The 13,346-nt window shown below is 39.5% G+C and overlaps 1 protein-coding gene across 1 annotated transcript in view; it reads right to left on the reverse strand.

Moving 5' to 3' along the window:
• Positions 1-148: 148 nt before the first annotated feature.
• The window catches only part of LOC104467777 (myosin-10-like), a gene marked incomplete at its 3' end in the record, with an annotated part of 30,394 nt that continues 17,196 nt past the window's right edge, over positions 149-13,346 (reverse strand). The window contains exons 5-12 of the mRNA XM_010081674.1: positions 12,791-12,934; positions 12,393-12,488; positions 8,845-8,963; positions 8,261-8,413; positions 7,693-7,866; positions 5,791-5,964; positions 3,918-4,032; positions 149-342 (exon numbers count right to left, since the gene is read on the reverse strand). Of these exons, the coding sequence (XP_010079976.1) occupies positions 149-342; positions 3,918-4,032; positions 5,791-5,964; positions 7,693-7,866; positions 8,261-8,413; positions 8,845-8,963; positions 12,393-12,488; positions 12,791-12,934 (1,169 nt within the window). The remainder of the gene's footprint in view (positions 343-3,917; positions 4,033-5,790; positions 5,965-7,692; positions 7,867-8,260; positions 8,414-8,844; positions 8,964-12,392; positions 12,489-12,790; positions 12,935-13,346) is intronic.

The following is a 13,346-nucleotide window of genomic DNA, read 5'->3' on the forward strand; positions in this document are numbered from 1 at the left end:
GCTTTCCAGCCACTCACCCCCGAGCCTGTGCAAAAACTTAGTGAAACCTGGCTTCTTCAAAAGGAAGACACAGACAGCACGCATAACTTAAAATGCACGCAAAGACTCTAATAAAGAAAGAATTAGAGGACTGGTCTGTAGTACATACCCTCTTTTCATGATTTGGAATGATGCAGCGAACAAAATTGGGGTTAGTGTTTCGGAGCGTTGCCATCAGCTTGGTGAGAGATTCTTTGTACAGTTGGCCAACGGTACGAAACATGCCCTTCTTGGTCTTGTACGCAGAGCCGAAAGCTGTCTCTGTGATTCCAGTGACCTGATCCAGACCCACAATGCGATCCACTGGGAAGGACAAGAGAAAATAATTAAGCAGACTTTAATATTAGTCAGGTCTAAAGATAGGCAGGGAGAGGAGCAATAGTGCAGCAGCAGAAGCTTTGCGGAACAAATGGCAGGAGGTGCCGTCAGTAGGCAAGGCGCTCAGCATGTACTAGGGACGCTGTGCAGAAGCAGTGGGACCAAAAGCCACAAACTCATACAGCAGAAGAGTGTAGCTTTAGGAGGTACAGACGAAAATATCCAGCTCTTTACTTGCAGTTCTACATGACCAGTAAAGCCATTTTCTTTATTTTAACTCAACTTTTAAGAGAGAAAAAGTAGCCTGGAAACTGGCAACTCTTTGAATTCTTACAACGCAAAATATTTCTGGGTTGAATAGTTGGAATGAGGCACCTGTGCATCTTTGCTTAAAATGAAGAGTCACTTATGGTAATCATATAGACTAAATGTGAGTTTTGCTGAATGTTCAAAAGTGTTTTGAAGGCATAACTATTTACAGAAGACTTGGAAATAGTTTTATTTCAGTGACAAGAGGGGAGGGGGAAAAAAAGTATCTGCCAGACTGCTGCTAGTCTGCTATTTTGAATAATTCTTCCAAGTTTTATACACAACTGCAAAGACCTCCCTAGCCAAAAGAGAAGTTTCAAAACAGGTAAACTGCACAAAGCACTTCACAGCTGCCATAAAGCATCAGAATAGAGATTTTTTTTCTTTGATTTTCTGAACATTTTGGATAAGGATCTCTACGGTTTCTTCTTCAGAAGCACAAATTAGAAATCCCACTGCCATCGTTAAAACCTTTAAGCTAAAAACATGAACATGATTCCATGCACACGTCAACAATTAATTCACTAAAAAAAATTACACAGGTGGCTTAACACCTTAATAATTATAGTTGGCACTTCTTAGTACTGAGCAAAGATACAACACATGTTGGTTCTCCATGAAATCCAAGCTGGCCAGCCAGCAACTATATGTAGGCTACAATTTACATTTAGTGAAGTTGTCTTCATTCAAACCAAAGCAGAGGGAATGATTTTTTGCTACCAGAGTTAGCTTTGTATATGAGAAATAAGTGACAATATTTTATTTCATACTTGTAACTCAATTGGTTTTCAAATGTCTATAAAAAAAAGGAAAATTGAAAGCAGAAAAATACAGTGCAAGAAGCTTGGATAATCACTCGTAACTCTTGCACGTAGTAGAGAGCAGAGCCCAGATCCTCCACACAGTTTTGAACACAAGAGTCTAAGCAGCTTATTAAAGTTAGGAGAATAAGTAGGTGGTAAGTTGTTCATAAGGACGTATCCCAAATATTTCCTTTGAAGCAGAATTCAATTCTAAACCAGAAATGGGATAGAGATTACTGGGAATCAGCCTTGCAGAAGATGAACATCACAGCTCGTAAATATTAGAAACATGAACCCACCAGACACCACTAACAAGGGGACACCATTCAGCTTTCTTCTGGCCACGTACTTTTAAAAATTTTATAAATATACCTGTTAATTGTGCATCTTCTGTTCCTCTCTCCTCTCCAACTATAATATGGTTACTTGTATTTCAATGAGGATTACTGAAGTTAAATGTAAGCCTTCCCTATAGGTTAAGAGCAGTCATTGAACAGATCCATTGGCTAAAGCCTCCGAACTCGAGCCCTCTAAGTCATTACTCTAGGGATCACCACTAGCTTCCTCAAGCATGGGATGTATCATGAGGAGTGGAAGATACACCCACCCAGAGATCACAAGTCTGAAGGCACAACCTTCATATACACCTACTTCTAAACTTGGGAAGAGGCTGGATAAAATATCTAAAGCATCTTCAAAAAGACATTCTAAACAAGTGAATTTGTTCATTTCTTGATACCTCAAAAGATGTGTGCAGCTTCTACAAAGGCAAATAATAAAATTAAGAAGTTCTTAAATAAAAGAACAATTCCAATAAGTCTGGAAGAAGTTTATTTCACTTACTACTCCCACTACAACTGCAGCACTCATTCTGATCCTTCAGTACATTCTTCAGCTCTCCCCCCAAAAAATACATCCACATTCTAAAACGTTACAGAGTTTCGTCAATGTTGGACTGCAGAAAGAAGCTTGATAGTGTTAAAGCTTACGCATTCTCTCAAATGCTTGGAGCTACCAGAATTATCACTTCAGAAGCAATTCTGCATCTCAACATGGAACTAGGAAGCAACAAACCTTTTTCTCTGCAATGCTTAAATGCAATGCATAAAATATCGATGCTATATGTATGCAGCAGCAACTCAATAGGTATGCACTCAGAGACCATTTGCCTTGTGGAGGTATACCTAAGGTTAGCATGAAATGAGAAGTTCATGCAAGCCTACGAGCAAAAATGGTTTTCCTGGAGATACAACAGCCCTGCCTTTAGTAGGCCTACTGTTTTTATATCCATTCACCTGGTGGATCATGAAGACCAGTAATATTGTCATAGAAACAGGCTCTCTGAATATTCTGAATCTCTAAGGCAGAGAAACAGCAAAAACAGAAAGACAGAAGAGCAGATACAGAAGACACTTCAGTTAGTATACAGAACAGGTTCATCAATTGCAAACAGACTTAACTGTGCTACAAAAGCAATGAGGCCACAACATTCCATGCACATTTCAATTATCTGTGGAAGCAGGCTTTGCATATGTCAACCAAAACACTTCTGCTTCTGTGCGTGTACTCAAAAGGAAAGGAGCAGATCCCCAACCAAAAAATTCCTTATGTATTAATTAAAACTGCTCTCTGTAGCTGAACCAAGTAAGTATTCCTGAGAATAAGAGGGAAACTCAGCATTAACCTACAGCATCATCTATAGCATGTGATTAATTTTCTCCTGGAATAAGAAACTAAAAGATTTATATACTGTGGCATATACTCTTAATATGCTGTGGTGTTAAAAACTAGAATAGAAAGCCTTTGTAAGTATTTATTTGACTATTTCTACTTCTTGAGGTATTTTGATAAATACTTCAAGCTGATGTGCAGGTAGACTGGCTAAACAGCAGTGTACCGTTAAAATAGGAAAATATTGCATTTTATTTTAATATGCAATAGTCTAAGCACTAGTATGGCTGTTAATTAATTTTATTTCAGGCGGTTCAGATTCCCAGGGTATGACCCCCCGCACTGCACAAGAAACATCTGTGCTGGTGCTCACATAAGACAGCATTTTATTGTGCTGGCGCTCACATAAGACAGCACTTTATTAACAGCTAGTACCACTACAGCTGTTTACATTCAGGACTTAACTGCAGCAATTCAAACTAAGAGTTTTGGCCAAGATTCTACAGATGGAATTTGACAGGGGGTAAAAAGTAGCAAGTGAATATCAATTCAAATAATGAACATGAGAAGCAGCTACTCAGAAATGGCACATGTGCAAGGGACCATAGGTGCAACCCAGCCTCCTTCTTGTACTTTTGGTGCTGAACAATAGAGAAAATGCTGCAGATATTTACAGTGTAGAAGTGGAGGGTGAGGAGGGAACAGGCACAAAAAACCCCGCTCATCTAGCAAAGTCAAACTGCCACTAACTTAGGGACTCAGACCATGACCTCTTACCATCTTTCCAAAGCTCTGCAACAAATTTGTCAGAAGACTGGTGCAAGAGGGTAGCCACATTGTCATTCAGGGGGTCCATGTTCTTCATCAACCACTCATCTGCCTTGTAGTCTACCTGTAGAGTAGCCAAGTTGCCCATGATCAGATAGACTACCAGCTATAGTTTGACATTTACCAGCACCAAAAAAAACCAAACCCAAAACTTTCTAAAATACTCTACTAATGTTTTCCTCCTCTTCTTGATGTTTTGGATGCTATGAGTTTCTTGTGGCTCCTTAGAACAGTTCAAAGTACCACAAAAAGTTGTTATTCTTTTGAAAAAGTAAATGGGAGTTTTCTTAAAACTTTAGCAATCTGACTTTTTGCTTACTAATAGCTGGTATTCATTTTCAGCCTACTGTTATTGCCAAAATAGGGCTTCACTGTTCATTGTGAAGATGTAAAACCAGCTCCAGAATAGATCCTTATTACTTTATCTAAATTACTGGAGAGTAAATGAAGGATGTGCTGCAACATGATTTTTCTTTTTAATTTCACTGTAGCAGTTATACTTAAACACTTTGTTCTATGAAGAAAACAAAAAAAGCTGTTACCTTGGAAGAACCAATTCTGTGGTTTGCAATTAAACTATAGCTCAACAGTTGAAAACTCAATGCTGCCAGCATGGTTTCATTCCAACCCAAAACGAGCCCTAAAATTCCCCACGTCCAACAAGACCTCTATGCAGACTAGCATGTTTTTGCTTCAAACAAACTGAATTTTCTATTTTTAAACAAAGGCTTTGGAAGGAAAGCCCCATTTAAATGCTTCCAGCATCCAAAACCAGATCAGATCATCATCTTAGTACTTCTTGCAGTAAATGCTATTTTACAAACAATTCTACTTTTGAAGGAAATGCACATTCCGACAGAAAATTGAGAAATGCCTTCTGTCAGAGGAAGCTATGCAACGCAGGATCCCAGAAGTGCCCACTCAGGTTGGCAGAAGTAAAGCACTCTTTGGAACAATTGCTTCCAGTAGACAGGCACCAAGCTGGTTTACTTCATTTCGATTTCCTTTTGTTTCACAACTAATCTACTATTAACTGCAGCAACAGCGATGATTTCATTATTTCTAAGTCACTGTTTTCAATATTGATACAATAAAAGGTATAATTTCTTGATTTCCATTTTTATTTTGATTTTTTGCTTCCATTATCTACTTGGCATCATTGACATCAAAGAACAGATAACAACAAGCCATTAGTACTTAAAATTAAAGGATGGCTCTTAATCATTCTCATAGTTTATTCTAAATATCCGGGCAAAAACTGGTGTTATGGTTAAGTTTTAACTATTTATGAAACTAATAACATAGCATGGCTCTATGGAATAGACGTGGTGATCGTGGTGCTTCCACAAAATGCTCGCAAGAACTGCAAGTTATTTCATCGACCTGTTCACATTGCAGCTGAGCTCCATCCCTCAACAGAAGAATTAAGATTGAACTAACAGTAAAAATGAAAAGGTATCAGCTTACCTCTGAAAGGGATATACAGAAAATCTGAAGTGAACTGAGGAGATACAAGTGAAGAGGGTACTGACACAGCCCTACTTCAAGCACCACTATTAACTTGGAAACATAGATATTCAGGAGAGACTCCTGACAACAAATCAAAGGAAATTGAAATATTTGCTTAATTTAATATTGATTTATATTTTTCAGTTCTGTCTATTTGGTAGCAAGAGTTCCATCAGAGCACTCCTGACTAATTTCAAGAAAATTAAACAAGGCCCCCCTCCTGCATGAATATTTCTAAATTTGGTAGCTGGACCATGTAAGTGCTTTCCCAAAACCAACATTTCTAATCAAGAATTTAACATTTAACCCTTACCTTCCCTGCATAGTGAATAATACAGAAATCTGCTTTGTCCTTTAGCTGTCTTGGTTTTTGGAACTTGGAGTGGGTTCCTTGCTCTTGGACCAATTTTTCCACAAACGTCTTGTCAGTAGCTTTAGGGAACCAGCATTCTTCATCCAGTAACGCTAACACACCGGGAGGATTCGCCTGAAATCCCAATGGATTTAATTTGGGTTAATATTGTATACATATTGATTTTTTTAACTTTAATATTGAAAACACACCACTGAATGCTATAAGAAGAAGTTGTCTAAACTGATTCAAATTTGATTTAAATTCAAACAGGCTGTGAGGGGGAGTCCAGTTCAATGAATGACATTATGACTGGTTCAAACAAATCCATCCCGACACATATTGGAGCCAGACATGAGTGACCTGATCTAGTGCTGACTGGAGCCTTGCTTTGAGCAGAGACTGGAATAGATGACCTCCAGAGTTACCTTCCAAACATTCCTTCGACGTGTACGTACACAGCAGCTCGTCCGCATCCCCACAGTAGTTAATGTCATGCTTTAATGTGGGCTAAACTGAAGACAATTATTATCCCTCCCAGCCACTCGATACTGCTGCGGCAGCCAGCGAGCGTCCCCGTGCCAAGCCCTGTGCTGATCTCCAGTAGCAGCACCCACAGGGACTCAGCAGGCGTGACCTGAGCAGCCAGCATTGTTTTATATACTCCCTCTCTTTCCCATACAATTTAAACACTCCATTGGTAGGTTTGTTTATTCTTAAAGTGAAGTAGGGAACAAGCATCGCATTTTGCAGTGGTAGAATTGTTTGGCAGGATCATTTTCCTCAGGGAAGCCAATTTATACTTCAAAAGTTTCTACTGAATGTAAAGTTTACACATTTGAAGGGAGATGTTTCTATGTGCCTACTACACAGCATCCCACTTACAGAACAATTAAGAAGGTACTGACATTTGCTTTTCAAAAAAAAAAAAAAACTAAACATCTGCATATTGAAAGCATCTACACTTACTCCCTGAGGCCTTTTGGCACGGTTTTAATATTCCAAGGAGGCAGAAATTTCTGAAGTTCCACACAGAAAGTGCAAACCTTTGCTAACTGAACCAAGATTTCCCTTTTCCTTCTCTAAAGAAAAACTACAACGTGGCTGATGGGTTTTTTTGCTCCTCGGGAGGCAAAGCATCAGTGGCGGCTTATGTCTATCGAGAATAGCTCCCCTGAAACGTAGAGACCAGTAACTGCAATGCCCTAGGTTTAATTTAAAAGGTCATAAGATATTTTGGCAGCATAGTTCTGCAGTGTGAGGAATGATAACTTCCAGAAATGATGATTTTGTTCTCCTCCTTCCCCCCCAACCCAACTGCTCCTCCTGCTCTTCAAAGCCCTCGTCAGCTTGGAGGCTGCTTGAGCAACCAGAATGTTTAAACGCAGAGTGATTAAACCCACCTTTAAGATACTGCTTTCCTACTCGCAAGGCAGATTTATGGGGAAAACTCTACCCTAAACGAAGTTACAGAAATGTTGCTATTGATCTCAAATGAAAAAGTTTACCGTAAGTCTTGAAAAGCTTTCTGACTGAGCCACCACTCGAAAGCTCCTCTAACGCAGTGGCACTAATACGGAAAGTGACAGGACTAAAGACTGCAATAGTACTGGAGAAAAAAAGTATAAAAATAGTAGCTTAATATCTTTAGCTCAGTGTTCTACCCTACCATCAGGGCAAAATCCCATAAGGAGAAATCCTTTTACTAATACATGGACTTTGGATCCCAGCCTTCAAGTTAATTCACTTTTTGTGACAGCTCTGCAAGAAATCCCTGTGCAGTCCTACAATTTGCAGGCAGTAAAAGACAAACCTGTAAATGGGATCTCTTCTCCTTAGAGTATTATTAATGCACAAACTTACAGGTCTCTCAATTAAGTCAATGCAAGGCTGCAGATCCAGTCCAAAGTCAATGAAATTCCACTCTATACCCTCTCGCTGGTACTCCTCTTGCTCCAGGATAAACATCGTGTGGTTAAATAACTGTTGAAGCTTCTCATTGGTGTAGTTAATGCAGAGTTGCTCAAAGGAGTTCAACTACAAAAATAACATTAGTAAGCAAGAATAATTCAGCGACAAAATTTACTATGTATCTGGAGTCAAAAATTTGACAAGGAAATTCCCGAAAACTTCGCAATATTCAAATACATTGTAAAGAAAATTGGAAAATGCATTATTCCAATCTCTTATGTTCCTTGTTACGCATAATTAAATAATATACAATAGGAAAAACCATCACATACAAAAGGACGATGTAGACTAAAGTATGACTTTTTGGCACTGTTATTTAGGGTTGTCAAAGCATTCGTACACTACAAAACTAAAGCCTCCTGCAGCCTTGGAACATGCACGCGTGAAGTGGCTCTACACTTAGTCCTCAACGCACATTAACAGGGAAAAGAAAAATCTGACCAGCAGTGTTTTGAAGTACCTCAAAGATTTCAAATCCAGCAATATCCAGAATTCCAATAAAAGACGCTCCCTGTCGTTTGGTCCTGTCCAAAGCTTTATTAATGCGGTGAACAAGCCAGCGGAAGAGGCGTTCATAGGTGGCCTTTGCCAAAGCTTCCACTGCAAAGTCTGCCTGAAAATCCAGACAGGAAAATTTATTTATCCTGGAGAAGTCATCAAAAGAACACAGACATGGATGTTATCACAAATAACAGAGTAACAGGAGTTTAATGGAGTTAATACCACTGAGGAATGAAAACAAGCAGTAGGCAGTTTGATTAATATTATGAAAAATTTGTTTTTAAACTGTTCTATTAAAAAAAAAACAACATCTCGGTGCATTGAATACATACAACAACGACAGTAAAGGATGAAACCAGCAGAAGGTCAAGGAAAGGGAAAGGTTTCTTCTATTCTCCCACTGATTTTGACCATATAAGATTATTTAATCAAGACAGTAAACTTAAAGTCAGTGGCAGCAAACACTTAATTCCAATTTTCTTTATTAAGAGCTAATCAGGATGAGGTACAGTTTCACTCCATCTTTAAAGCACCAAAACTTACTTGTTCTTTGGTCTGGGCTTTCTGAACATAGTCTCTGCCAACTTTGATGCGCGGCGTCAGGATGGCGCGGGTGAACTCCATCACGTTCATTCCCAGTAGATGGCAGAGTTTCTGTGCGACTGGAGAGCAGAGCAAGAAATGGAAGCGCTTAAATCCTCTAGCTAGCAACATCCGTGAAACAAGCTACTGACAAAGGCCATCACGTGCCAGTTTAAAAACCAAACTGCCACTCGCAATAGCAGGAGGGGAGATGCACTTCTGTCCTGCGGACACACCGACCCCACGGCCCGTGGCCGCAGGGCTGCCAGAAGTAACCCCCCTGAATTTTCTTAGGGGGGTGCAGGGAAAAAAAAAAAAAAAAATCTCATGAAATTGCAGGGAAGTCATGTAACAGTCCATAGCCCACCTGCAAGCGTTCATTTTGTTACTTTTAATAGAGAACATTAATTTTCTCATATCCAGAAAAAAAAGCAGCACATTATGAGGACATCACAGCAACCCCATTATACTAAAGGCTGCTTTAAAACTTTCAATGTAGGCAGGTATGCCAGTGCAATGCTTCCATCACAGATTATATCAAAATATATCGTTTAAACTATTTAAAACATGGGTTTGTAATATTTCATATAGAACAACGCAAGCAGCAGCACACTTTGGTTGGACAGCATGAGCTCTCACGGCGTCATGTGCATTATATCAAACAGCACATTACCCACACCACCATTACGTGCTCTTGCTGCACCAATCCTTTTTTCTAAATAAATTTTCCAGTAGGTTAGGTGTTTATGATTCCATACTTCTAAAAATGAAGATGACACTGAAGGTATTTTTAGGTCCGGGTAAGCGTTGCCCTTTAGGCAGAAGCTTTCCACACTACCCAGTAAGTGCTGTAACCCCTTATCTTTGTCATCTGACAGCTTGTTGTTTCACTGGCAAAATGAAAAAAGCTATTTTTACAAATCAGCATTGGAAAATAGTTTTTAATACAAATATATAAGAGCGTCCTCTTTTTTTTTTGATTGGGTGGATTTTTTTTTCCCCTGGTATTAAAAACACTACAATGTGGTCTTAATGCTGAGATTCTCTGTCTGGCCATATATTCATTAGAAGGGCTCACGAATCAACAAGCAACCTAATCAGTAAAATTAAGGTAGCATCGTAAATTGAGCATTCCTTTCACTTTAGCTACATACAAGAGCATTTCTGTGCTTTGATTATAAAAAATACACATCAGCACATGAGAAAAACTTATAACCTCAGGTGTCAAGTAGCAAATGCTGTCAGGATCTTAAAAAAAAAACAAACCAACAAACCACAAAAAGAACCTGAAAATATTAAGTAGCCATGAGCATCAGCTTGGTACTGTGGTATAGCGGATGCTACACAAAGGATATTGCAATTTTTAAGGGATGAGCGTTCCCCTCCATGTAGTATTCCAAACATTACAGCCAGCTCCTCTTTCAAGAACTGTAACATGGAATTTATTGTCCCTACACCTTTCCAGTTTGTAAAACCATAGCTTAGGTAACAATAACAACAATAAACCACAGCAGCAGGACTACTAAAACCACCCCATCTGATTCAGCACTGAAGGAGGCTGTAGCCAGCATTTCAGAGGCTTGACTGAAGGAAACGAAACCATTTTCAAGTCAAAGCTCTATGACATCTAAGGGTGGGACTGGTTCACTCTATTTCAGCTTCCTTCATCTGCCACTTCGAACAAGGTGCAATTCAGCTTCGCTTATAACTGAGGAAGTTCCTTTTAAAAGGTGTGACTGTAGAAAGCCCTGACTATCCTGACTTGTGTTTTATTACTGTTGGGTTTTGGATATAAAATTCTGAACTGTTAGAAAGCAAAAGACACTGAAAAACTCGTATCAGTCAAGCATGAACCTTAACAGGTTGCTTATGAACCTCTGCCCTTTCTGCAGAAAGGCTTCTTCCCAAGCTGGGAGGCATGAAATGTTCTCTAAATACAGCTTCTCCTCCTCTTCATCCATGAAGGCTACATGGCTTTCTTGCCATCTCTTGTATCTATACTTGAAACCGATATTTTTTTAATCTATATTTATTATCTATAGGGTAGAATTTGCTTTCCACATCCTTTGAAATCCATGCTGTCTGGGTTCACACCTCCACTGGCCACACAAATTCCTTCCCATGGATGGGGACACTAACCTGACCTGCTGCAGACACATGCCTCTAGACGAGCCGAACCGCTCTCTAGACCCACTGATTTCTCTGGAGGACACTGGGAAACCCACTCCAGTGAGATGTGACAATACAGATGACAAGAGAGAGATCAGTTCCATCCAGTGTCTTCAGAAGGATATAAAGGCCACTTAACCAAATAAAGTATTTTTAAAACACAACAGAAACACGCTTGAACTATGATCTGAGCTTTATAATTCTGAATTTTATATCCAGAGTTACAAATATCCAATAATATCAATATATGTATAGCCAATATTATAATTCAGAATTTATGTCCCAAACCAATGGTAATACAACAAAAGTCAAGATAGTCAGGAAGTGGGAAGCATCCGTATCCTTCTAAATCCCACCTTCCAAACAGATGACTCAGTTGAGTTACCTAAGCCGGCACTAAAAGCCCAAAAAACCAAATCCCTGACTCAGCCTTTTTTCCTGACTGCAAAACTCAAAGTACCAACTGCCAGCCAAATACCGAGTCAATACTACTGAACTTTAATCCAAACCTGCTGGAGTGCTGGAGCACTGTGGGCAGCAGGCCACCGCCCTGAGAAACAACAGAAATTGTGGACGCCGCAAGCAATCTGCACGTACAGCAATTTAGGACAATTACGAAATGAGATGCAGACAAGAGTAAGTTGTGCATGAGCAGCAGGTCCTGTGAATGATGGTTCTTACCGCTCTTTCCACTGAAGTCAATTCTCAAAGCTGACTTTCCATGACAGCATGTAAAATCTGGGACTGAAGTACTAAATTAAAAACCTGAGACCTGCTTCAGCAGTTATCTTTTTTGCAAAGATACTCCTCAAACTGACAAATGCATTGCAGGTACTAACTGATAAATTAAATCTCAGTCACACTACCATGCCACTTCAGAAATCAGATTTTTCCAAATACAGCATTCTTATGTTCAGCCATTTCACTATGGAAGTTGTGCTTGGCTCCAGGGCTCTTATCATTGGCAAGAAAACTGCTGTCAAGAACCAAAGAAAACAAACCGATTTAAGCATGCACTTTTTTCTAGGGCTTAAGCCTTTGCAGATAGCAATACACAAGACTACAAGTGAAATACTCGTTCAAAGTTTAGAAGCAATGCAAACAGCATAAATTCTGTTGATGGATACTTATATTTGTCTGCATTACGAGCCCGGAAGAGGAGAGTTTTAATAATTGCCCCTTGGCTACTACCACAACAGTCATGGCCTCTTTCTGGCACAGAACGCTATCAAGGAAGCTCAGAAGACTGCTCTGTACTTTTCAAGATATGCACTAAGCAAACGGCAGGAAGCAAACTACAGCTCAGGTTAAAGGAAGCCACCCAAACATGATCAACTTACCAGTGTTCTCCGGCATAGAAGCTTGATCAGTATTTCTCTCCTTCTTAAAAGAAATATTTCCAAATTGCAGCACTGAAGACACCACTTTCAGCATTGCTGTGTTAAAAGAAGACATATGCAACGGTTTAATTGAAGAGGGCTCAGCTTAACAAACTCTTCTTCTGGTACTTGTGTCACTTTCCTTCCAAATTCCAAGTTCAGAAAGGAAATAGTTTGTACTGTACTTTTTGGGCAAACGGCTTCAATTCAACTAATTTGCTCACGTTAAGCAAACATTTGCTACAGGCTGTCAAGACACTGAAGCAACATTAAATTTGGTGACATTAAATTAGCGAGTGTGTATGCATGTGCACAAGAGAAAGCAGCACACTAAAAATCCAAAAGGCTCAAGAACTTACATAAGATCTCGTCATGCGAAAATCCCATGATATGCATGGCCTCCATAGTCTCCTGAAAGTTATCCTTGTCTTGTTGCCCAGGAATGGGGATGTAGCCATTAGATAAAAATCTGTAATTGTTAAATCCTTCAAGCAGCAAGTCAGCTGTATTGGGGGGAAGAGGAAGAGACAGAAAAATAAGCTAGAGAAATGCTGTTCACACCCACCTATGCTGTTCTCACTAAATGTGCAAACTATGCTTTATGAAATCAGTTCCTCAAATATGGCTACAAGCCATTATACCAGCTTCTGAAACTCTACAAAATGAGTGTACCTTAACAGCTGAAGCCAGATTCCCAGAATCTCTATCTGTAGCAACCCACATTAGCTCTTTAAAGCATTAAGCCTGTGAACAGAACATTACCCGACTCAGATCCAGCCTAGTCGCAAATCCTTTTTCTAGGAATATCCTAGAAGAAGTATCTCCGCTGAAAGTAACAGACAGGCAGAAACGGAGGTTGGTATTGATGATAACCACATCAAGGATGCTAAACACAGGTTTATCTAACGCAGGAGG

The sequence above is a fragment of the Pterocles gutturalis genome, unplaced genomic scaffold (assembly GCF_000699245.1).
Source record: "Pterocles gutturalis isolate BGI_N339 unplaced genomic scaffold, ASM69924v1 scaffold39354, whole genome shotgun sequence".
Taxonomy (NCBI): domain Eukaryota; kingdom Metazoa; phylum Chordata; class Aves; order Pterocliformes; family Pteroclidae; genus Pterocles; species Pterocles gutturalis.